Source organism: Salvelinus alpinus, chromosome 1 (genome assembly GCF_045679555.1).
Source record: "Salvelinus alpinus chromosome 1, SLU_Salpinus.1, whole genome shotgun sequence".
In the NCBI taxonomy this organism is placed as follows: domain Eukaryota; kingdom Metazoa; phylum Chordata; class Actinopteri; order Salmoniformes; family Salmonidae; genus Salvelinus; species Salvelinus alpinus.
In genome coordinates, this window is record NC_092086.1 from 98559787 (window position 1) to 98586079 (window position 26293).

At 41.9% G+C, this 26293-nt stretch overlaps 2 protein-coding genes and 1 pseudogene across 2 annotated transcripts; 1 reads left to right on the forward strand and 2 right to left on the reverse strand.

The window, feature by feature from the left end:
- The first annotated feature begins 104 nt into the window (after positions 1–104).
- Positions 105–1562, forward strand: LOC139567465 (testis-specific serine/threonine-protein kinase 1-like; annotated as a pseudogene).
- On the reverse strand, positions 1556–12011 carry LOC139536260 (splicing factor ESS-2 homolog). The gene is made up of 10 exons (XM_071336635.1): positions 11877–12011; positions 11434–11602; positions 11229–11318; positions 8940–9109; positions 8661–8778; positions 3400–3533; positions 3141–3243; positions 2848–2957; positions 2647–2762; positions 1556–2482 (listed from the first exon to the last, which is right to left on the reverse strand). Exons 1-10 carry the CDS (start codon positions 12009–12011, stop codon positions 2203–2205), a joined length of 1425 nt encoding a protein of 474 aa, XP_071192736.1. The 3' UTR covers positions 1556–2202.
- On the reverse strand, positions 11932–13517 carry LOC139536396 (homeobox protein goosecoid-2). Its single transcript, XM_071336902.1, has 3 exons — positions 13066–13517; positions 12541–12779; positions 11932–12438 (listed from the first exon to the last, which is right to left on the reverse strand). The coding sequence occupies exons 1-3, from the start codon at positions 13316–13318 to the stop codon at positions 12361–12363; spliced, it is 570 nt and encodes a 189-aa protein (XP_071193003.1). The 5' UTR covers positions 13319–13517; the 3' UTR covers positions 11932–12360.
- Between the last annotated feature and the right edge of the window lie 12776 nt (positions 13518–26293).

The window sequence follows — 26293 nt, forward strand, 5'->3', positions numbered from 1 at the left end:
AAATTAGGCTATACTTGAATTTCAACAGAACTTCATGGACAACAGCTTTTTTTAAATAATGTTCTAAAAATCTTAAGCATGGGTATTGAAACGTTTCATGAAATGTAATGCAAGTAATTTTTTATCAATTCACACATTAATTATAATCGTTTTCTTCTTAATGTATACATGTAGGCATCATGTACAATTCACTCATGTTATAACATCCTTTTAGATAACATGCTATGACTGGGAAATGAGCCATGTGCCTAATGGCATACGTCAATGACTGCTATTGAGGAATTAAACATTCCATTATTACGCAAATTAACATGTAATAGAAATAAACTTCACGTCATTTCCCAAGTTAGTGATAAATTATAGAATGTTAGTCACACATAGGGTATTTGTTACTATCTTTGATATCCAACTGTGAACTGAGTTCAACATGGTGTCAATAATAGTGAATTATAACATTCACCAAAATAGTTCGGGTCGTCCTATTTAGCCATGGATGACTCACTGGTGCTTAAGAAACGGGGCTATACATTGGGCATCAGTTTAGGCGAGGGGTCATACGCCAAAGTAAAATCCGCTTATTCCGAGCGTCTGAAGACCAATGTGGCAATCAAAATTATTAACAGAAAAAGGGCGCCGCCGGATTTTTTGGAGAAGTTCTTGCCCCGGGAACTGGACATTCTTGCATCCCTAAACCACCGCAACATCGTCAAGACATTCGAAATCTTCGAGACTTCAGAAGGCAAGGAGTACATTATGGAGCTTGGTGTGCAAAGGGACCTACTGGAGTTCATCAAATTCAGGGGTGCCTTGCCCGAAGATTTCACCAGAACACTGTTCAAACAGCTGTCACTTGCAATAAAATTCGCACACGCCCTAGATGTTGTTCATAGAGACTTGAAATGTGAAAACCTGCTATTGGACCAAAACTTTAACCTCAAAGTGTCAGACTTTGGTTTCGCCAGGTGGATCAAATATGATGAGGATGGACAAATGATTCTCAGCAAAACGTTCTGTGGCTCTGCAGCCTATGCATCACCAGAGGTATTACAGGGGGTCCCATACAACCCCAAAGTGTATGACGTTTGGAGTATGGGGGGGTCATTCAATTCATTATGCCCTGTGGGTCTATGCCCTATGATGACTCCAATATCAAGAAGATGCTGAAGATTCAGAAGGAGCATCACATTGATTTCCCACGCAGCAAAGCTGTCCTGACAGAGTACAAAGACTTGATATATCACATACATAACCCCGATGTGGCCCAGAGGGTAGAGATTGACAATATCCTTGAGCATGTATGGGTGCAGTCCAAATCACATGGTAGTATGAGACGGGAAGATGGGCCTTCCACATCGGAAGCAGCTTGCTCCAAAAAGGAAAGGAAGGGTGAAAGTAGTAAGAATCCTCATGGCAATGAGAACAAGAAAGGGGTGAAAGCAGAGGCTGAGGCCAAATCAGATCCAAAACCTTCAGTGTAGAGCAAAGAGGCAGCTGGAACATCTAAGCACACCAAGAAAAAATAATTCCCTGATGCAATGAACAACATCCCTGCTGATTCCTGATGTTGAAGTCCTGGATTTATTCCACCTGAATAGTTCATAATAAATGGAACATACATATTTGTCAAGATGAACCATATAGCCTTCGTTACATTTTTAGAAATCGAGTCTGCTATGACAAAGGTGAGTGTCAACATTTGGGATTTACAACAAGGCAATTTTTAGGTTGAGGACTGAAAGTTTAGATTGCAAAAAAAGGCATACAATAGAGGCTTACATTTGAACATATTAACAAAACAAAAAAATCAACAAAGCCTCGTAACATTCACCAAGATTAAAATAACATCAGCCTAGGCTATGTACAATTATAGAATCTCTTTGGAACCCACATATTGTAAGTTATCCAGTCTTGGAAGGTTTCTAACACAGTACATACTATGCATTTCTGTCCAACACCCTAAAAACAGTAATGACCTGAGTTTTCCAACTATCCTTGAATTCAGAGTTGGTATTTTGACTCTGCCCTTCATTGTGCACAGACTGTTCCAGCCATAAAAGGCAAGTCCATAAAATCCAGGGGGAGGGCATGAGGTGGGGTAGAGAGAAACATGGCCGGTAATTTGCTTGATGACAACTTGCTTTAAACATGTAAGAGTTCACTTCCTCAAGATAACCGTTCTTTCTCAGTTTTGCTTTACTCCAGTCAGAAGAAGTCAGATGCTTTCCTCCTCTTGGGAAGCTGCAGTAAGTCGTCTGTGATGGATGCTGGGTCCTGGGAGGCGGGGGTCCTAGCTTTGCTTGGTGTCGGAGTGCCTGAGGGAGTGGCTGGACCACCCAGGGGGGTCTTGGAGCCTGCTCCTCTGTGTGTGGGTGATGGTGTGTAGCTTGCCCTTAGAGCTTTGTCTGTGTATTTGCTGGAGGTGCGGTTTACAAGCCTCTGAAGGGCAGGGGTCAATGCTGGGCTCAGGCCTTTTGGGGTGAGACTGAAAGACAGAAATTAGGTTCAAAATAATAAAAAGCATTTTTAAAGGACTAAGAATTTTGTATAACAAGAGGTCATAGAATTGAGCTATGAAAAAACATGCGGTTTTGCAAAAAGAAAGATCTAGGGCATATTTAGTTAAATAAATCGTCAATCAGTTTTTACCTTGCCAGGTTTTCTGTGACCTTTCGCAATGCTTCTTGCTTCTTTGCCCGGTTTTTGGCGGCAGCCTCATTGGCCATTTTCAAACCCAACCTCTCTCTTCTTCCTGGTTCTGGAATCTGTGTGTCAGATTATCTCAGGTTAAGAAACTACTCTGAAAAAAACATGTTTTTTTGGGGGCGGCTGCCAGCCATTGGCTTGTACCTTAAATGATGGGCCGATGTTCCTCTCTTGAAACGGTGAGTCAGACCCATCCAGGCGAAAGGGGGTGCTCTCTATCTCACCCCAGGTCATCAGGGGGGACTCAGCCATACCTGGTAGGACAATATCAGGTTAGGGGAGTTTAGTTTTTATGCAGTTGGGAAAGTTTTATGGAAGCCTCTCTAACAGCACCAAATGTTGGAAAAACATCTATTCTTACCCAATAACTAAGTATTTCTGATAGTTATTTAGTTGAGAATATTGAAAGTGATCTATACTTGAATATAACTACTTACCTGGGGAAGGGCAGGGAGTTCCTTCAAACCCATATCCATTCACGTTAGGGGAATCCTGGGCATTAAGTTCTTTGCCATCTGGGCCTACTTTACCCTGTTTGAACTGGAGATAAACACTCTGTCAGATAAATCATTCAGGATCAATCCATTTAATTTGATCTTTAGATACCTTGACCTTCCTCTACTTTAAAATCCCTTGACTAAAAATAGGATACAACCATTTACTTAAAACCAATAATTTGTCAGGAAAGCACTTTACCTGTGCATTGAGGGCTGCAGCCTGTTGAAGCTGGCATTTGTTAAGGGCTTTGCTGAAGGGGTCTCCCACAAAGCGAGTGTTCTTGTGAATCACCTCCCTGGGTTTCTTGAAGAGTGTGTCATCATCCTGGACACCTTATTAAATAAGATCATGAAGGTGTTCAACTCAACTTATACAACATCAAACAATTCATCATGTACAGTGCCTTCAGAAAGTATTCACAGCCCTTGACTTTTTCCACATTTTGTTGTGCAGCCTGAATTTTAAAATAATTAAATTGAGATTTGCCATCACTGGCCTACACACAATACCCCATAATGTCAACGTGGAATTATGCTTTTAGACATTTCTACAAATTAATTTAAAATGAAAAGTTTAAATGTCTTGAGTCAACAAGTATTCAACCCCTTTGTTATGGCAAGCTTAAATAAGTTCAGGAGTAAAAATTTGCAATAATAGTGTTTAACATTATTTTTGAATGACTACCTCATCTCTGTACCCCACACAATTACAATTATATGTAAGGTCCCTCAGTCGAGCAGTGAATTTCAAACACAGATTCAACCACGAAGACCAGGGACGTTTTCCAATGCCTCGCAAAGAAGGGCACCTATTGGTAGATGGGTAAAATGTAAATAAACAGACAATGAATATCCCTTTGAGCAAGGTGAAGTTATTAATTACACTTTGGAGGGTGTATCAATACACCCAGTCACTACAAGGATACAGGCGTCCTTCCTAATGTAGTTGCCAGAGCCTTTAAAACAGTTAAGAGTTTAGTGGCTGTGATAGGAGAAAACTGAGGATGAATCAACAACATAGTAGTTACTCCACAATACTAACTTAATTGACAAAGTTAAAAGAAGGAAGCCTGTAAAGGAGAAAACTGAGGATGAATCAACAACATAGTAGTTACTCCACAATACTAACTTAATTGACAAAGTTAAAAGAAGGAAGCCTGTAAAGAATAAAACACATTCCAAAACATGCATCCTGTTTGCCTTAAGGCACTGAATTAAACTGCAAAAAATGTGGCAAAGAAATTAACTTTATGTCCTGAATACAAAGCGTTCTGTTTAGGGAAGATCCAACTCAACATCACCGAGTACCCCTCTTCATATTTTCAAGTATGGTGGTGGCTGCATCATGTTCTGGATATGTTTATCATCAGCAAGGACTAGGGAGTTTTTTTTGTTGATACAAAGGAATAGAGCTAAGCACAGGCAAAATCCTAGAGGATAACCTGGTTCTGTCTGCTTTCCGAAAGACACCGGGAGACAAAAATTCACCTTCCAGCAGGACAATAATCTAAAACAGAAGGCACAATATACACGAGTTGCTTACCAAGATGACACTAAATGTTCCTGAGTGGCCTACAGTAGTAGTTAGAGTTTTGACTTAAATTAGCTTGAAAATCTGTGGCAAGACTTGAAATGTCTAGCAATGATCAACAACCAACTTCAAAGCTTGAAGAATTTTAAAAAGACTGTGCAAATATCGTATAATCCTGGGGCCTCATTTATCAATCATGTGTAGGTATAAATCTGTGCGCAAACCGTGCAATCATTTCCACACAAAGTGTGAGATTTATCAATATGAACGTTTTTTTTGAGTATGCATACATTTACGCACTGCCATGACCAGGCGTACGCACAGTGTCATGTGGTGGAACAAGGGAACTGATTTTCAAGTGTACAATTGGGAAAACACACGTTGAAAATGTGTGAAAGTAATAATTTAAAATGTTTTGATTTAATTGTATTACCATTGTGAACTCATGCATTTGTTATGATAATCCATATAAAGTCATGAAATTGTATTTGTCACATGCTCCAAATACTAATTCAAGTACAGTAATTTGTTAAATTAAAGGTATGTGTGAAAGTGAAACCATTGTTGAAATACTATAAAAGACTGAGATAATAGGAAACTGAATGAGAGATGGCTGATCTTGCACTGTTGGAAGATTTGGCACACACTGCATTTCAAAGAGCGCGTTTTTAGAGACAAGTGGGACGTTTTTTTTCTTCAGAAAGTACTGATTTTGCTCATCAGATATCGTTTCCCAAAACCAATCTTATAGGATCTTTGCGAGGATTTAAGACCTACTTTAGAAAAGCAAACACATGCCATTGCGCTGCACATTAAAGTGTTATCCACCCTCTGGTTTTTGACAATGGGCACTTTTCAGTGGGAGCTTGCCAATCTGCATCTCACATCCCTCGATGGATGCAATAATCAGACAAATTGTAACATACAATTTCCATACACCATCGCAAAAGAGGTTGAAGTCAAGAGGGGTTTCTTTGCCATAAATGGGTTCCCAAATACCAACAGCGCAATAGACGGCACCCACATCGCCATAAAAGCACCATCCCAAAACGACTTCAACTAGGCTATGTGAACAGAAAAGGCTTTCACTCTTAATGTGCAGGTGATCTATACTTGAACATAACATTGCCACCACATTCACATGTTGTGGCAATGTGGCCAGGTGGAACGCACGACTCGTTCATTCTGCAAAACAGCAATGTTGGCCTATACACCTACAGGAGGGAGCGATAGAGGATGGATGGCTTATTGGTGAGTGTTGCCTATTCATTTGAAGTATATTTGCCATAGAGCCCCACAGTGCATGTGTCATAATACCCATAAAATCTAGTGGTCAAACACGGAAATGTTTCCAATCGTTTTACCAATATATTCGACTTTATTTACTCTCAGATTCGAAACTGCTAATTAGCATCAGAGTAAACACCATGCAAAACTACACATCTCTGCACGTCATCTCTTGCTGACACCTTTGCTAACAGGTATTGTGTCAATTTTTTAAAAGTGCACAAGACAGTTAAAACTTCTCCAGGATTGGTGGGTCCCCTGTGGGACGGTTGAGCTAATGTAGGCTAATGCAATTAGCATGAGGTTGAACGTTTCCCAGGACATAGACATATCTGATATTGGCATAAAGCTTAAATTCTTGTTACTCTAACTGCACTGTCCAATTTACAGTAGCTATTACAGTGAAAGAATACCATGCTATTGTTTGAATAGAATGCACAGTTTTGAACATGAAAAGTTAATAATAAACAAATTAGGCACATTTGGGTAGTCTTGATACATTTTGAACAGAAATGCAATGGTTCATTGGATCAGGCTTAAACGTTGCACACACACTGCTGCCATCTAATGGCCAAAATCTAAATTGCACCTGGGCTGGAATAATACATTAATGCCCTCTCTTGCATTTCAAAGATGGTACAAAAAAAAAATACAAAAAAAAATACATTTGTTTTTTTCCTTTGTATTATCTTTTACCAGATCTAGTGTGTTATATTCTCCTACATTCACATTTCCACAAACTTCAAAGTGTTTCCTTTCAAATGGTACCAAGAAAATGCATATCCTTGCTTCAGGGCCTGAGCTACAGGCAGTTAGATTTGGGTCATTTTAGGTGAAAATTGGGAAAAATGGGTCTGATCCTCTTAACAGAATTATCCATTTAAAGAAATGTAGCCAATTGAATCATTACTACTTTTAACTAACATTAGATAGTTAATCAAGAGATTATTCCCTTTGCCTTGATTCGGCAGTCTCGCCCAGCTCGTCATGGCATTTGTAGTTCTTTATGATAGCCACAGTAGCAGCTAATTATCATTTCATTTTTGGGATGTAAATACAGGCGAATATATTGAAAAGTCACCTTGTCTTAGAGAGATTTACACGGTTATCAAAACGTCACGCCGGGGTTAGCCTAAACAAAACACAGCCCTTATTTTAAGTGTTTCTTAAAATCCCCTATGGGAAAAATGAATGGTGAAAAAACAATTGGAACCATTTCCCTGTTTGACCGCTAGGTTTTATAGGTATTATGACTCCTACTGTGGTATTTTATTGCTAAAACAACTTGAATTGTCCTGATAGTTCTCTTTGAAGCTATGTTTTTATTTGTACTGGTCAAGCAACAACTGAGTGAGACAAAACCTTTTGGTTGAACTCAGACACTAGCACCTCTAATCCAGTAGATTTTACTTCTAGCTTTTTTTGCTTGCACTGTTGTGTTTCATGGTACGGCATTGTATATTTTGTACATTTTGTACTATTTAATGAAGCTGCCAGTTGAGGACTTGTGAGGCGTCTGTTTCTCAACCTAGACACTAATGTACTTGTCCTCTTGCTCAGTTTTGCACCGGGGCCTCCCACTCCTCTTTCTATTCTGGTCAGAGCCAGTTTGCGCTGTTCTGTGAAGGGAGTAGTACACAGCGTTGTATGAGATTTTCAGTTTCTTGGCAATTTCTCGCATGGAATAGCCTTAATTTCTCAGAACAAGAATAGACTGACGAGTTTCAGAAGAAAATACTTGGTTTCTGGCCATTTTGAGCCTGTAATCGAACCCACAAATGTTGATGTTCCAGATACTCAACTAGTCTAAAAAAAAAAAGCCAGTTTTATTGCTTCCTTAAATCAGCACAACAGTTTTCAGCTGTGCTAACATAATTGCAAAAGGGTTTTCTAAATGATCAATTTTAAAATTATAAACTTGGATTAGCTAACACAACGTGCCATTGGAAGACAGGAGTGATGGTTGCTGATAATGGGCCTCTGTACACCTATTTAGATATTCCATTAAAAATCTGACGTTTCCAGCTACAATAGTAATTTACAACATTAACAATGTCTACACTGTATTTCTGATCAATTTGATGTTATTTTAAATGGACACATTTTTTTTTGCTTTTCTTTCAAAAACCAGGACATCTCTAAGTGACCCTAAACTTTTGAACGGTAGTGTATGTAAATGAGATATTTCTGTATTTCATTTTAAATACATTTTTCTTGGGCGGACGGTCGGGGGGCCGGAACATAATTACAAATAATTTGTCGACGGTAAATTGACCACAAGAAGCCGAAACAGATATCAATTTCAAACCTTGCTTACATTTGTATACGGTCTTTTTTATGTGAGGGAATACTTGGGAACAGATTTCATGAATTAAAATCACAGATTATGATTATGTTGTTCTGAATCTATTACGTCCAACAAAAAAACACAATCGTTTTTTTTTGCTCAGAAAACTTGGGGGACCAAATAAAACCACCCACAGGGCCAAATTTGGCCCATGGGCCGCCAGTTGAGGAACCCTGGTCTATAGTATAGTGTTTGTATGTGTGGCTTTATGCACCCTATTCAAACCACATTATAATCAAGCAAGATAACAGGCACGTTTATCATGCAGGAAAATAATTGTTTGGCTCATCCTCACCCTCTGGATAGTACATAAGGGCATTCTTTGCTTTGTACTCCCAGGTCTCCAGTCCTGCCTTTACACACTCAAGGGCCTGCTTCTCAGATGACGGAAGTGCAAGGTTTTCTTCATGCCGCTAAAAATCAGAAACATGCTGTTATAACATATCTGTTAATTGAAGGAGAAAATATAATTGTTTTCAACTCATGAAATAACACTCTAGGAGCATTACATACTACAGCATTTGAGTAGTGTGCAATTCACATGTGATCAAATGAGAGATTATGGCAAGTGTACCTGTTTAAATTCAGCCTCTGCCTCATACAGCCACGCATGCCTCAACTTTTCCTTGTCTTCTGCTAGAACCATGATCTGCTCAAAGGATGCATTATCCTCGCTTGTGTTCTTAGCCAAGAAGCGATCAAGACAGGGCAGCTCTTTCTCTTCCTCGTCTCCTTCCTTGTTCACTACAAACACACAACAAACACAGGGAATACATCTTACTGCTGTAATTGAGTTCTTTACATAGCACTATATAAGAAATCAACGACCAATTACCACTAGATCATAACAGCTGGAAGACCTATATTTTAAATAGTCTTGAGAGCCATTGTAAAGTTCGGTGTCCTTAAGCTAAGCATGCATTATACGACAACAAAAATCTTAACATTGGGGGAGCAGTTACATTATGCGAACTCTCTGCATAATCCTGTAATCCTAAAGTCTGCAATTGGTGTTAAAAATCATTACACGAGTTTGCTTACTTACGGGCGTTTTCCAACAATGCAGAGAGAAAGAAAATAGAGAAATAATAGAAAAGTAAAACACGTAATAGTAACAATAAATACACAGCGAGTAATGATAACTTGGCTATATACAAGGGGTACCAGTACCAAGTCGATGTGCTGGGGTACGAGGTAAATGAGGTAGATATGTACATATAACTAGGAATAAGTGGCAGATAATTAAGTAGCAGCAGCATATGTGAGGAATCAAAAAAGTTAGTGCTAAAAGGGTTAATGCAGAAAGTTAAATAGTTAACCAAATAGCTACCCGAACTAACTATTTAGCAGTCTTATGGGATGGCTTGGGAGTACAAGCTGTCCTGTTGGTTCCAGCCTTGGTGCATCGGTACCGCTTGCCGTGCGGTGACAATTTTTAGGGGCTTCCTCTGACACCGCCTGGTATAGAGGTCCTGGATGGAAGGTAGCTCAGTGATGTACTGGGCCGTACACACTACCCTCTGTAGCGCCTTGCAGTTGCCATACCAAGCGGTGATGCTGCCAGTCAAGATGCTCTCAATGGTGTAGCTGTACAACCTTTTGAGGATCCATGCCAAATCTTTTCAGCCTCCTGAGGGGGAAAAGGTGTTGTCGTGCTCTCTTCACGACTGCGTTGGTGTGTGTGGACCATGATAGATCCTTAGTGATGTGGACACAGAGGAACTTTAAGTTTTCGACCCGCTCCACTACAGCCCCGTCGATGTGGATGGGGGCGTGCTCTGTCCTCTTTCTCCTATAGTCCATGGTCAGCTCCTTGGTCTTGCTGACATTGGAGGGAGAGGTTGCTGTCTTGGCACCACAATACCAGGTCTCTGACTTCCTATAGGCGGTCTCATCGTCGTCGGTGATTAGGCCTACCACCGTTGTGTCGTCAGCAAACTTAATGATGATGTTGGAGTCGTACGTTCACGCAGTTGTGGGTGAACAGGGACTACAGGAGGGGTCTAAGCATGCACCCCTAAGTTGCCCCCGTGTTGAGGGTCAGCGTGGCGGATGTGTTCTTGCCTACCCTCACCACCTGGTGGCGGCCCGTCAGGAAGTCCAGGATCCAGTTACAGAAGGAGGTTTTTTGGTCCCAGGGTCCTTAGCTTAGTGATGAGCTTGAATGGCATTATGGTGTTGAACCCTGAGCTGTAGTCAAATAACAGAATTCTCACGTAGGTGTACCTCTTTTCCAGGTGGGAAAGGGCAGTGTGGCGTGCAATAGAGATTGCGTCACCTGTGGATCTGTTGGGGTGGTATGGGAATTGGAGTGGGTCCAGAGTGTCTGGGATGATGGTGTTGATGTGAGCCATGACCAGCCTTTTAAAGAATTTCATACTCCGGGGCGATAATTTAGATGGGTTACTTCGGCATTCTTGGGCACAAAGTCTATGGTGGTCTGCTTGAAACATGTAGGTATTACAGACTGGGTCTGGGAGAGGTTGAAAACATCAGTATAGAGACTTGACAGCTGGTCAGCGCACCCCTTCACTACACAAGATACGACCAAAAATGTCTGGTATGTCAGAATTATTAAGATTTTTTAAATTAAAAAATGTATTTAAAAAAATTAAATGAAACAGGACCTAATATGCTTATCAGGAAAGCGCAAGAACCCAAATCGCACATCTTTCACTCGCTCACATTATGCAACCTACAACGTCTTGGTCGGAGCCTACGACTTTTAGGATTTACCTGTGATCCCAGAAATTAGTTGTGGATCGCAAATCATTGCAAAATCCCAATTGAAAATTGTGAAATGTATGGCAAACTTTAGACAGAGTAGTGCCATTCTCAGTCACCCTGGTGAACAGGAACTTACCCACGTCTGTTCCTTTCTTGTTTTTGCCCAGTACAGAAGAGGGAGATCCAGGACGACCCTCTGGTGTCTCAAAGGAAGCTGGAGTAACATCTAAACAAACCAGTGGGTGGCATATTATTATGGCACCACTGCTGCATTCATAGACAACCAGTACATTATGTGGAAAAGAGTTTCCTTGACACAGTTTACTTATCACCTTACTCACATGGGGCAGTGGAGCGTGGTGTGGACTTGGCTAAAGATGACCCATACTTAATGGATATTTCCCGCATCTTCCCAAGATCCCCATTTTCCTCAGCTTCGAGGTAGTCCTTCTGTGCATGTAACTTGGTCACATCTGGGAAAAAGTCCCTCTGGATGATCTTCTCTAAACTCTGTTGAAAGTCATACAAAACAGACAAGTTAGGAAGACATTGGCAACTATCAACACGGCCTAGCCCCAACACACACAGCACATACTAAACAACGCGGTTGTATGTATAACATCACCACTATGTTTGTTAAATCACATTTATCTGTATTGACCTTAACACTTAGATTTGCAGCAACACTGTAAACCTATTGTATCATTAGACAGCTGCAGGTAGGCTAAAATGATCACTGGCTAACTAGCTAGCTTAGCTGTCTGTTCCACAACGTTAACGTTACCTCTATGTAGTTTTCTTCATCGAGAACCTTTCGGTTTGTTTTCTTTGTTTCCTCGGGTGGCTGTCGAAGAACAACTGTTGTGACAGGATTAATTGGGAGGGTTCCAAACATCAGCGCCTTTCCAAATCCTTCCATTGTCGGTCGCTAGAAGAAGTTAGCGAAATGGTCTCTGGTGGCCTTGACTTCTCTGTTAGCTAGCTAGCAAGCCAAACAAAACCTTGCTGAATGTAAATAATCCCGTTATAAACTAAAAAGAGCCTCTGAAAATAGAAGCGTATGAATACCTTAATTTAATTCACGTAGTTATATCAATAGTTCTTAGATGACGTTTTGCTAATCAAGGAACGTCATTGGAAGAATGTACACGGGTGACGTCACCAGAAATGTCTGGCAGTGACGTTTTTAGAATGAATCTAGCCTCATTATTGCATTGGATGCAAATTATCCAAAAATGTCTTCAGATGGGCATATCCGGCATAATCTTCTAGTTTTCCAGGTTTCGCACACTAAATGCTGTCCTTTTTTGTCGCCTCCACTTCGCTCTTCGGTTTTTAAACCACACCTATCGAAATAAAATAAAATTAAGCTACATTGACTACACGTTATAAACGTAATAAAACAAACTGATTTAAAAGCGGACAAAAAGAAACACGTAGCTGCCTACCTCTACTCGCTCTTCGTGTAAATGAGTACTCAGTGCTAGTTTTTCCCGCGTCTTCACATCTGGATACTGGTTCTGAAGAAACAGCTCTTCCAGAGCGTCCAGCTGGTCCTCGGTGAATATGGTGCGGTGTCGCCGGGTGCGCCTCTGGACCTGACTGAAGGACTGCTCCTCTCTGTGGGTATTTCCTCCTGACCTGCATGGCTCCGGACACATTCTTCTGGACCATGCATATTGGCATGCTGAATTAAAATAACTTTACATGTAAGTGTTTTTATTTTTGAATTATATTTTTTCCCACAACAAACATACACATACGAACAACAACTTACAACTTTACATTTAAGTGTTTTAGGCACATTGATTTAAGAACATTGATTTCAGGTCAAAGCATGAACATATAGGCCTTCATGGCTAATGGGAAAAACAACTGAACTGCTTTAAACATCATCATTAAACAAACATATATTGCGAGAGAAAAATGAAGCGTGATCATAGTGTCAAAATTGTCATAGGTTTAAATCTTACTTTCAGGAGGATAGTCAGCCTGGAACACCTCTCCACAGTGGGAGCAGTAGCAGCAGCATGAACAGGTGTGCTGTGGATGTTCTATGTGGCTCCCAGCAGTAATACTCTCTGATCTTGCTCCATCCTCACTTGGTACAGGGTTGTGGGTGGCACCAGACTGCCTACTCTCCACACTGTTACTTGGAAATCTGTTCAGTATACTGTCAATGGTGAATGGAAACTTCTGTCTCTCCATCCTACTTGACCCCTCCATGACAAGCTTTCTGCCCAAAGAATTCACTTGAAATTCAAACTAGTGTTTAAAGTACCAGCCAAGGCATCCAGTTAATGCTTCTGGGTAAAGCATATGCCATACAGTAATCCTCTCCCTTCTCCACTGTGCTCAATGACAGACACACTCGTTCTCATTTTATAAGAGAAATTTAACAAAGAAAAAGAGAAAGCAAAAAACATAATCCGCCTATAGACCAGACACATATAAAATGGTTGAAACTTAATTCCCAACTAATCTGGGCAGTTTGGTGAGGGTGTTAGGGGGGATGGGAGATTCAGCTAATCTGGCCCCATTGCTTTGCTTTCTGAAAAATAAATCAGATTTCACTGTATTAAATTAGGGGTACAGAGCTATGATCCTTATTGTTGTGGTTTTATAGAAAGAGATTGCTTGGTATTAGAAACCTGGACTTATAGATGAACCTTTTGGTGTGACCAAGGACCTATTTGGGATTTGCCCCTGAATTCCTTTCTTCACAACACTTGCAGTCCTCGTTTGTTTGAGTTCACCAACAAAATTCACACAGTTCTATTTATTTTCTAAACATTTAGAGGGATTCACCATTTAAATAAAAAACACAACAGCAGAGTTTATATCCCTAGATTTCAATCATTCTGAATCATACAGTTCCAATACAAAGGTCTACGACTTATTGATCCTTTATATAGAGACAATTGAATTTGGTCATATTTGTTGTCACAGCACCCATCTCACCACACAAAACACAAGACAGGCTGGGAATAGCACAGGGTCAGCTGCAGAGCAGCCAGCATTCTGCATTTTTCAGCATAACAGCCATTCACAAAGGGAGCATATTCAGAGATGAAACATCAGTCAAAATGTACAGGTATGGATAGCCAAGGCTTCTGACAATCTCTCTGTTAGTATTCACAGCATGAGTACTGGGCCTTATCTATGAAGTGCAGTCATTCAGTCTGACTTCTCTGACAATGTGCACTGCTGAGGTGAATCTATTACAGGTTGTATTTATTCTCCAACAAATCCTTTGATTTTATATAAGGCAACACACCTTTTTATCAAGGAATTAATGGATTTTCAGAATCTGTCCTAAGCTCCTCAGATAAGGGGCGTTTGAAAACAGATAACAATAAACACCACCACATCCCTTTCACTGGGGGTTTAATGGCCAGCAGATTGTTGATGTATAGTTTTTTGAGCTGTTGAGATAGCTATCTTTGGTCTTTGTGATTTTTCAAAGGAAGACATTGTATCACATCCACATTGGTTCAAGGGTGTTAAGTTCATTACCAGGGATTAGTATGATAAAAGCCCATTATATTGTTGTTGTCAAAGGCATTATTGGTGTGTAAAAACATAGAATCCGGAAAACATACCAAAAAATGAGAGATTATTTTTGCAGTTTTACAGCAAAGTCCCTGCAATTCTACCCATTTTGTAATTACCTATGCCATGTTAATACAATATCTGAGAGAGAATGACTAAACTAATCAATAGGTTTCCCCTGGAGGTCAGGGCCCCTGGGGATGTTCCCTGCGTGCCCAGTCGGTATTCAGCCATAACTACTACAAGTTTGGAAAGGCTAGACTAACTACAAATCAAAATATTGTTAGCTGACATGACTAATTGAGTGACTGACATAACAAGAGAAACTGCTGATCCACAACCAAATTTTGAAATTTCAGCTGGTGTATTCTACTCATCTTACTCTCAATAGTAATTTGAGACTCCGTCTGAGTAAAAATATATTTTCACTGCCGTTCAAAAGTTTGGGGTCACTTAGAAATGTCCTTGTTTATGTAACAAAAGCACATTTTTTGTCCATTAAAATAACATCAAATTGATCAGAAATACAGTGTAGACATTGTTAATGTTGTAAATGACTATTGTAGTTGGAAACGGCAGATTATTTTATGGAATATCTACATACAGTGGGGAGAACAAGTATTTGATACACTGCCGATTTTGCAGGTTTTCCTACTTACAAAGCATGTAGAGGTCTGTAATTTTTATCATAGGTACACTTCAACTGTGAGAGACGGAATCTAAAACAAAAATCCAGAAAATCACATTGTATGATTTTTAAATAATTAATTTGCATTTTATTGCATGACATAAGTATTTGATCACCTACCAACCAGTAAGAATTCCGGCTCTCACAGACCTGTTAGTTTTTCTTTAAGAAGCCCTCCTGTTCTCCACTCATTACCTGTATTAACTGCACCTGTTTGAACTCGTTACCTGTATAAAAGACACCTGTCAACACACTCAATCAAACAGATTCCAACCTCTCCACAATGGCCAAGACCAGAGAGCTGTGTAAGGACATCAGGGATAAAATTGTAGACCTGCACAAGGCTGGGATGGGCTTCAGGACAATAGGCAAGCAGCTTGGTGAGAAGGAAACAACTGTTGGCGCAATTATTAGAAAATGGAAGAAGTTCAAGATGACGGTCAATCACCCTCGGTCTGGGGCTCCATGCAAGATTTCACCTCGTGGGGCATCAATGATCATGAGGAAGGTGAGGGATCAGCCCAGAACTACACGGCAGGACCTGGTCAATGACCTGAAGAGAGCTGGGACCACAGTCTCAAAGAAAACCATTAGTAACACACTACGCCGTCATGGATTAAAATCCTGCAGCGCACGCAAGGTCCCCCTGCTTAAGCCAGTGCATGTCCAGGCCCGTCTGAAGTTTGCCAATGACCATCTGGATGATCCAGAGGAGGAATGGGAGAAGGTCATGTGATCTGATGAGACAAAAATAGAGCTTTTTGGTCTAACTCCACTCGCCGTGTTTGGAGGAAGAAGAAGTATGAGTACAACCCCAAGAACACCATCCCAACCGTGAAGCATGGAGGTGGAAACATCATTCTTTGGGGATGCTTTTCTGCAAAGGGGACAGGACGACTGCACCGTATTGAGGGGAGGATGGATGGGGCCATGTATCGCGAGATCTTGGCCAACAACCTCCTTCCCTCAGTAAGAGCATTGAAGATGGGTCGTGGCTGGGTCTTCCAGCATGACAACGACACGAAGCACACAGCCATGGCAACTAAGGAGTGGCTCCGTAAGAAGCATCTCAAGGTCCTGGAGTGGCCTAGCCAGTCTCCAGACCTGAACCCAATAGAAAATCTTTGGAGGGAGCTGAAAGTCCGTATTGCCCAGCGACAGCCCCGAAACCTGAAGGATCTGGAGAAGATCTGTAGGGAGGAGTGGGCCAAAATCCCTGCTGCAGTGTGTGCAAACCTAGTCAAGAACTACAGGAAACGTATGATCTCTGTAATTGAAAACAAAGGTTTCTGTACCAAATATTAAGTTCTGCTTTTCTGATGTATCAAATACTTATGTCATGCAATAAAATGCAAATTAATTACTTAAAAATCATACAATGTGATTTTCTGGATTTTTGTTTTAGATTCCGTCTCTCATAGTTGAAGTGTACCTATGATAAAAATTACAGACCTCTACATGCTTTGTAAGTAGGAAAACCTGCAAAATCGGCAGTGTATCAAATACTTGTTCTCCCCACTGTAGGTGTACAGAGGCCCATTATCAGCAACCATCACTCCTGTGTTCCAACGGTACATTGTGTTAGCTAATCCAAGTTTATAATTTTAAAAGTAGAATTGATCGTTATAAAACCCTTTTGCAATTATGTTAGCACAGCTGAAAACTGTTGTGCTGATTAAAGAAGCAATACAACTGGCCTTCTTTAGACTAGGTGAGTATCTGGAGCATTAGCATTTGTGGGTTCGATTACAGGCTCAAAATGGCCAGAAACTAAGTACTTTCTAATGAAACTCGTCAGTCTATTCTTGTTCTGAGAAATGAAGGCTTTTCCATGTGAGAAATTGCCAAGGAACTGAAGATCTCGTACAACGCTGTGTACTACTCCCTTCACAAAACAGCACAAACTGCCTCTAACCAGAATAGAAAGAGGACAACTGAGCAAGAGGACAAGTACATTAGTGTGTCTAGATTGAGAAACAGACGCCTCACAAGTCCACAACTGGCAGCTTCATTAAATAGTACCCACAAAACACCAGTCTCAACGTCAACATTGAAGAGGCGACTCCGGAATGCTGGCCTTTGTTGTTAACTGACTTGCCTAGTTAAAACCTCTTAAGGATCTGACTCTTTAAAAAAAAAAAATCTAAAATGACATACCCAAATCTAACTGCCTGTAGCTCAGGACCTGAAGCAAGGATATGCATAGTCTTGATACCATTTGAAAGAAAACACTTTGAAGTTTGTGGAAATGTGAAATTAATGTAGGAGAATAACACATTAGATCTGGTAAAAGATAATACAAAGACAAAAACATGTTTTGTTTGTTCCATCATCTATGAAATGCAAGAGAAAGGCCATTATCTGACTTCGGACTCTATCACAATTTAGATTTTGGCCACTAGATGGCAACAGTGTACGTGCAACGTTTTAAACTGATCCAATGAACCATTGTATTTCTGTTCAAAATGTTGTATCAAGTCTGCCTAAATGTGCCTAATTGGTCAATTTATACATTTTCAAGTACATAACTGTGCACTCTCCTCAAACAATAGCATGGTATGTTTTCACTGTAATAGCTACTCTAAATTGGACAGTGCAGTTAGATTAACAAGAATTTAAGCTTTCTGCCCATATAAGATATGTCTATGTCCTGGGAAATGTTCTTGTTACTTACAACGTCATGCTAATCACATTAGCGCACGTTAGCTCAACCGTCCCGTTGGTGGAACACCGATCCTGTAGATCCTTAATTAAATAAAGGATAAATAAAAAATAAATGAAATAAATAAATAAAAATGGTTGAATCCTGCAAAGAAACCACTACTAAAGGACACCAATAATAAGAATAGACTTGCTTGGACCAAGAAACACGAGCATTGGTCTGATGAGTCCAAATTTGAGATTTTCTGTTCCAACCGCCGTTTCTTTGTGAGACGCATAGTAGGTGAAGCATGGAGGAGGAGGTGTGATGGTGTGGGGGTGCTTTGCTGGTGACACTGCGATTTATTTAGAATTCAAGGCACACTTAACCAGCATGGCTACCACAGCATTCTGCAGCGATAATCCATCCCATCTGGATGCGCTTAGTGGAACTATCATTTGTTTTTCAAAAGGACAATGACCCAAAAACACAGCTCCAGGCTGAGTAAGGGTTATTTGACCAAGGAGACTGATGGAGTGCTGCGTCAGATGACATGGCCTCCACAATCACCTGACCTCAACCCAATTGAGATGGTTTGGGATGAGTTGGACCGCAGAGTGAAAGAAAAGCAGCCAACAAGTGCTCAGCATATGCGGGAAGTCCTTCAAGACAGTTGGAAAAGCATTCCTCATGAAGCTAGTTGAGAGAATGTCAAGAGTGTGCAAAGCTGTCATCAAGTCAAATGGTAGCTACTTTGAAGAATCTCAAATATAAAATATATTTTGATTTGTTTAACACTTTTTTGGTTACTACATGATTCCATATTTGTTATTTCATAGTTGTAATGTCTTAACTATTATTCTACAATGTAGAAAATAGTACAAATAAAGAAAAATCCTTGAATGAGTAGGTGTGTCCAAACAATTGACTGCTACTGTGTGTGTATATATATATATACTGTATATATATATATATCTTCGGAAAGTATTCAGATCCCTTGATTTTTTCCACATTTTGTTACGTTACAGCCTTATTCTAAAATGGATTCAATTCGTTTTTTTCCTCATCAATCTACACACAATACCCCATAATGAGAAAGTGAAAACAGTTTTTTAGAAATGTTTGTAAATTTATTAGAAATAAAAAACAGATTATTTACATGTGTATTCAGACCCTTTGCTATGAGACTCGAAATTGAGTTCAAGTGCATCCTGTTTCCATTGAGCCACCTTGAGATGTTTCTACAACTTGATTGGCGTCCACCTGTGGTAAAAGCAATTGATTAGACATGATTTGGAAAGGCACACGCCTGTCTATAGAAGGTCCTACAGTTGACAGTGCATGTCAGAGCAAAAACCAAGCCATGAAGTCGAAGGAATTGTCCGTAGAGCTCTGAGACAGGATTGTGTCAAGCCAGAGATCTGGGGAAGGTACCAAATAATTTCTGCAGCATTTAAGTTCCCCAAGAACACAGTTGGCTCCACTCTTAAATGGAAAAAGTTTGGAACCACCAAGACTCTTCCTAGAGCTGGCCGCCCGGCCAAACAGAGCAATCGGGGGAGAAGGACCTTGGTCAGGGAGGTGACCAAGAACCCGATGGTCACTCTGACAGAGCACCAGAGTTCCTCTGTGGAGATGGGAGAACCTTCCAGAAGGACAACCATCTCTGCAGCACTCGACCAGTCAGGCCTTTATGGTAGAGTGGCCAGACGGAAGCCACTCCTCAGTAAAAGGCATTTGACAGCCCGCTTGGAGTTTGCCAAAAGGCACCTAAAGGACTCTCAGACCATGAGAAACAAGATTCTCTGGTGTGATGAAACCAAGATTGAACTCTTCGGCCTAAATCCCAAGCGTCATATTTGTATTTGTATTTATTATGTATCCCCATTAGCTGCTGCCAAGGCAGCAACTACTCTTCCTCGGGTCCAGCAAAATTAAGGCAGTTTATACAATTTTAAAAACATTACAATACATTCACAGATTTCACAGCACACTGTGTGCCCTCAGGCCCCTACTCCACCACTACGACATATCTACAGTACTAAATCCATGTGTATGTATAGTGTGTGTGTGTGTGTGTGTGTGTGTGTGTGTGTGTGTGTGTGTGTGTGTGTGTGTGTGTGTGTGTGTGTGTGTGTGTGTGTGTGTGTGTGTGTGTGTGTGTGTGTGTGTGTGTGTGTGTGTGTGTGTGTGTGTGTGTGTGTGTGTGTGTGTGTATGCATGTGTCTGTGCCAATGTTTGTGTTGCTTCACAGTCCCCGCTGTTCCATAAAGTGTTTTTTTAATCCGTTTTTTTAATCAAATTTTACTGCTTGCGTCAGTTACTTGATGTGGAATAGAGTTCCATGTTGTCATGGCTCTATTTAGTACCATAGACTTGGGGACTGTGAAGAGACCTCTTGTGGCATGTCTTGTGGGGTATGCATGGGTGTCATAGCTGTGCCAGTAGTTTAGACAAACAGCTCAGTGCATTCAACATGTCCATACCTCTCAGAAATAAAAGTAGTGATGAAGTCAATCTCTCCACTTTCAGCCAGGAGAGACTGACATGCATATTATTAATATTAGCTCTCTGTGTGCATCCAAAGGCCAGCCGTGCTGCCCTGTTCTGAGCCAAATGCAATTTTCCTAAGTCCTTTTTTGTGGCACCTGACCACACGACTGAACAGTAGTCAAGGTGCGACAAAACTAGGGCCTGTAGGACCTGCCTTGTTGATAGTGTTGTTAAGAAGGCATATCATCACTTTATTATAGACAGACTTCTCCCCGTCTTAGCTACTACTGCATCAATATGTTTTAACCATGACAGCTTACAATCTAGGGTTACTCCAAGCAGTTTAGTAATCTCAACTTGCTCAATTTCCACATTATTTATTACAAGATTTAGTTGAGGTTTAGGGTTTAGTGAGTGGTTTGTTCCAAATACAGTGCTTTTAGTTTTAGAAATATTTAGGGATAAGTTATTCCTTGCCACCCACTCTGAAACTAACTGCAGCTCTTTGTTGAGTGTTGCAGTCATTTCAGTCGCTGTTGTAGCTGACGTGTTGAGTCATCCGCATACATAGACACTCTGGCTTTACTCAAAGTCAGTGGCATGTTGTTTGTCAAAACGGAAAAAAGCAAGGGGCCTAAACAGCTACCCTGGGGAATTCCTGATTCTAACTGGATTATATTTGAGAGGCTTCCATTAAAGAACACCCTCTGTTTCTGTTAGACAAGTAACTCTTTATCCATATAATAGCAGGGGGTGTAAAGCCATAACATATACGTTTTCCAGCTGCAGACTATGATCGATAATGTCAAAAGCTGCACTGAAGTCTAACAAGACAGCCCCCACAATAATTGTATCATCAATTTCTCTCAGCCAATCATCAGTCATTTGTGTAAGTGCTGTGCTTGTTGAGTGTCCTTCCCTATAAGCATGCTGAAATTCTGTTGTCAATTTGTTTACTGTGAAATAGCATTATCTGGTCAAACACAATTTTTTCCAGAAGTTTATTAAGGGTTGGTAACAGGCTGAAGGAGGCTTTACAATTCTTGGGTAGCGGAATTACTTTAGCTTCCCTCCAGGCCTGAGGGCACACTGTCACGACATCCACCGAAGGTGGCTCCTCTCCCTGTTCGGGCGGTGCTCGGCGGTCGTCGTCACCGGTCTACTAGCTGCCACCGATCCCTTTTTCCTTTCTGTTGGTTTTGTCTGATTGTTTTCACCTGTTGCTCATTTTGGTTCATTAGTTTGTCTATTTAAACTTCTAGTGCTCGCTTGCTGTTGTGCGGGCTTATCTTTACTGTCAGTGGTGCTGTTGTTTTTTTCGCCTGCGTATTATGTTCTTCCCTGTTTTGGAGACATACGTGTTCAGTGGGCATTGCCTGTTTGTTTGGCTAGACTACGTGAAATAAAATGCATTTCTTTGGAAGTTTGCTCTCTGCGTTGACTCTACACCCACCACTCCTAGAAATACGTGACAGAAGCCCGCACCACTATATGGAGTCAGCAGGAGCAGCCGCGCCCCCCCCTTCCCTCCATGGAAGAGCGTGTCCTCCATCACACAGCCATCTTACACCAGATTGGGACGTCGATGGATCAGATGATGGAGAGAATGGAGAGATGGGAAAGGAGCGGCCTCCCTACTTCGTCTCCAGCTCCTCCTCAGCCTGCGCTATCTACTTCTCCGGCGGCGTCCGGACCCAGCGCTCTTCGTGGTCGGAGAGGGCACACTGCTGACCGGTGCTGTAGGAGCTCGTCTGGGAGTCGAGAGGGCAGGCAGAACACTGCTCGGACACCCCAGGTGAGTCAGCACCAGACTCACCCAGAGCCCCCTGTTGGTCATATGTTCTAATCTCTTTTCCTGAGTTTTCCCCCTCTTCCCAGCATAAGGCGCTAGTCGATTCAGGTGCAGCTGGGAGTTTTATGGACCACGGTTTAGCGCATAGGTTAGGGATTCCGTTGGTGCAGATAGGCCAACCCTTCCCCGTGCACTCCCTAGATAGTCGACCGTTAGGGTCAGGGCTGGTCAGGGAGGCCACGGTTCCACTGGACATGGTAACGCAGGGGGGTCATAAGGAGCGGATTAGTCTCTTCCTCATTGATTCTCCTGCGTTTCCAGTGGTGCTGGGGATTCCCTGGTTGGCTATTCACAACCCCAAGATTTCATGGAAACAGGGGGCTCTAGAGGGGTGGTCAGAGGAGTGTTCAGGTAGGTGTATAGGAGTTTCCATCAGTGCAACGACGGTGGAGAGTCCAGAACAAGTTTCCACTGTGCGCATTCCCTCAGAATATGCAGATTTGGCTATCGCTTTCTGTAAAAATAGGGCGACCCAATTACCACCTCATCGACGAGGGGATTGTGCGATAAACCTCCAGGTAAACGCAGCACTTCCCAGGAGTCACGTGTACCCGCTGTCACAGGAGGAAACGGTGGCTATGGAGACATATGTCACTGAATCTCTGGGACAGGGGTACATTCGGCCCTCCACGTCACCCGTCTCCTCGGGTTTATTTTTTGTGAAAAAGAAGGAGGGAGGTCTGCGTCCGTGCATTGATTATCGAGGTCTAAATTCCATCACAGTAGGGTTTAGTTACCCGCTACCGCTCATCGCTACGGCGGTGGAATCATTTCACGGAGCACGCTTTTTCACAAAACTGGATCTCAGGAGCGCGTATAACTTGGTGCGTATCCGGGGGGGAGATGGGTGGAAGACCGCGTTTAGTACCACATCTGGCCATTATGAATACTTCGTCATGCCGTATGGGTTGAAGAATGCCCCAGCCGTCTTTCAATCCTTTGTAGACGAGATTCTCAGGGACCTGCACGGGCAGGGTGTGGTGGTTTACATCGATGACATACTGATCTATTCTGCCACACGCGCCGCGCATGTGTCTCTGGTGCGCAAGGTACTTGGGCGACTGTTGGAGCATGACCTGTACGTCAAGGCTGAGAAATGTGTGTTCTCCAAGCAAGCCGTCTCTTTCCTGGGGTATCGCATTTCCACATCTGGGGTGGTGATGGAGTGTGACCGCGTTACAGCCGTGCGTAATTGGCCGACTCCGACCACGGTAAAGGAGGTGCAGCGGTTTTTAGTGTTTGCCAATTACTACCGGAGGTTTATCAGCGGTTTTGGTCAGGTGGCTGCTCCCATTACCTCACTGCTGAAGGGGGGGGGTCGATGCGTTTGCGGTGGTCAGCGGAGACGAACAGAGCGTTTAGTCGTCTGAAGGCGCTGTTTACCGATGCTCCCGTATTGGCTCATCCGGACCCTTGTTTGGCATTCATGGTGGAGGTGGACGCGTCCGAGGCTGGGGTTGGAGCCGTGCTATCTCAGCGCTCGGGTACGCCACCGAAGCTTCGCCCCTGCGCTTTCTTTTCAAGGAAGCTCAGTCCGGCGGAGCGAAACTATGACGTGGGGGACCGGGAGTTGCTGTCTGTGGTTAAAGCTTTGAAGGTGTGGAGACATTGGCTTGAGGGGGCTAAACACCCTTTTCTCATCTGGACTGACCACCGTAATCTGGAGTACATCCGGGCAGCGAGGAGACTGAATCCTCGCCAGGCAAGGTGGGCCATGTTTTTCACTAGATTTCGTTTTACCATCTCTTATAGACCAGGTTCCTGTAACACTAAGGCCGACGCACTGTCCCGTCTTTATGATACCGAGGAGCGGTCCATCGATCCTACTCCCATACTCCCGGCCTCATGTCTGGTGGCACCGGTGGTATGGGAGGTGGACGCGGACATCGAGCAGGCATCACGGTTAGAACCCACGCCACCACAGTGTCCAGAGGGCCGTAAGTACGTGCCGCTTGGTGTTCGTGACAAATTGATCCGGTGGGCCCACACGCTACTCTCCTCGGGTCATCCGGGTATTGAGAGGACGGTGCGAGGTCTTAGGAGGAAGTACTGGTGGCCCACTTTAGCTAAGGACGTGAGGTTTTATGTATCCTCCTGTTCGGTGTGCGCTCAGAGTAAGGCTCCTAGACATGTGTAGTGTCAGCGTTTGTTGCTGGCATGTACTCCCTAAGTTTGCTTATCTTGCCAATGAAAAAGTAATTAAAGTAGTTTGCAATATTAGTGGGCTTTGTGATGAATGAGCCATCTGATTCAATGAATGAAGGAGCCGAGTTGGCTTTTTTTCCCAAAATGTCATTTAAGGTGCCCCAAAGCTTTTTACTGTCATTCTTTATATAATTTATCTTTGTTTCATAGTGTAGTTTCTTTTTATTTAGTCACATGATTTCTTAATTGCCATACATTTTGCCTCATCCCTCTCAACCATACAATTTTTCAATTCCTCATCAATCCAAGGGGATTAAACAGTTTTACATTAATTTTCTTAATGGTTGCGTGCTTATTAGTAACTGGAATAAGTAGTTTGATAAATGCATCAAGTGCAGCATCTAGAGGAAACCAGGCACCACTCATCACCTGGCCACCTGGCCAATATCATCCCTACGGTGAAGAATGATGGTGGCAGCATCATGCTGTGGAGATGTTTTTCAGCGGCAGGGACTGGGAGACTAGTCAGGATCAAGGGAAAGATGAACAGAGCAAAGTACAGAGAGATCCTTAATGAAAACCTGCTCCAAAGCGCTCAGGACCTCATATTGGGGCGAAGGTTCACCTTCCAACAGGACAACGACCCTAAGCACACAGCCAAGACAATGCAGGAGTGGCTTTGGGACAACTCTCTGAATGTCCTTGAGTGGCCCAGCCAGAGCCCGGACTCTAACCCGATAACTGGCATTAGCCTGGAGACCGGCCTGGAGTAGTAATTCTTAGTACCAAATCATTATAGCAAGAGGACCTTGAAGACAGGATAACATACAGTAGATAGCAAAGGAGCTGTTTACCAGAGAAGTTGGAGAGTTTGTTAGAAATAAAATGAGCTCATGATTTTTTTTAAACAAACACTTGTGAACATACAGCTCTATTTTATGTACCATAGATAGTTTATTAGTTCATTTCCCAGTGGAATTTCCATCTTATTGGAAAATGTCTGTCTGGAAGCATTTTATTTTAATGATCGCTGCACCAGCAGGTGGTGCACTGTCTCAAGATAAAAAAAGATAAAAAGATAAAACATTTTGACAACAAGTAATTTACATAATCAAAATTGAATAGCAATATAATTTATTCTGAATCCATTATGGTTGTGTTTATCATCTGTCGTTGATGAGCACATTCAGATTTTAACTGTTTTGACCTGGTTTATATTATTTATGGCTATACATTTATTTATGGCTATAAAGATACTTAAAATACCTAATTCATATTTTGTAAATATACTGTAGGTGGGCATTAAATGTGATATGGATTATTACATTTATTTCAGTAAATGTAACACTGTAATCTTATGTTTTGTCAATTGTATGCCCATAAGGCACCAAGATGGCTTAGCAGTTCAGACGTCATTTCTGTTTCGTATTGTCGTGTCCTGTATATATATATATTTACACCTTTCTTCGCATATCTTTTATATATTTTATTATCCAAGAACTCAACTACAAAAGCTTTCCTGCAAAAGCTTTCCTGCAACCCGCTTCACCAATTACAAAAAAGTATTATTTACCTCAAATCTGAAAATCCACCGTGGAAGCTAGCCAGGGGCTAATTCAGAAGCTAGCCAGAAAGCTAACCAGAAGCTATCCGATAGCTAGCCAGAAGCTAATCTGTAGCTGCCCAGAAATTAGCCGGTTTGCTGGCTAGCGTTGGTGTTTCAGCTGCCCACCTTTTGTGGTCATCAGCTATTCCTTTAGCTCGATAATCTACCGGCACTTTTGTGCAACGCGACTCGGACCGGAGCATTCCGGGACTTTTTTTCTCTCA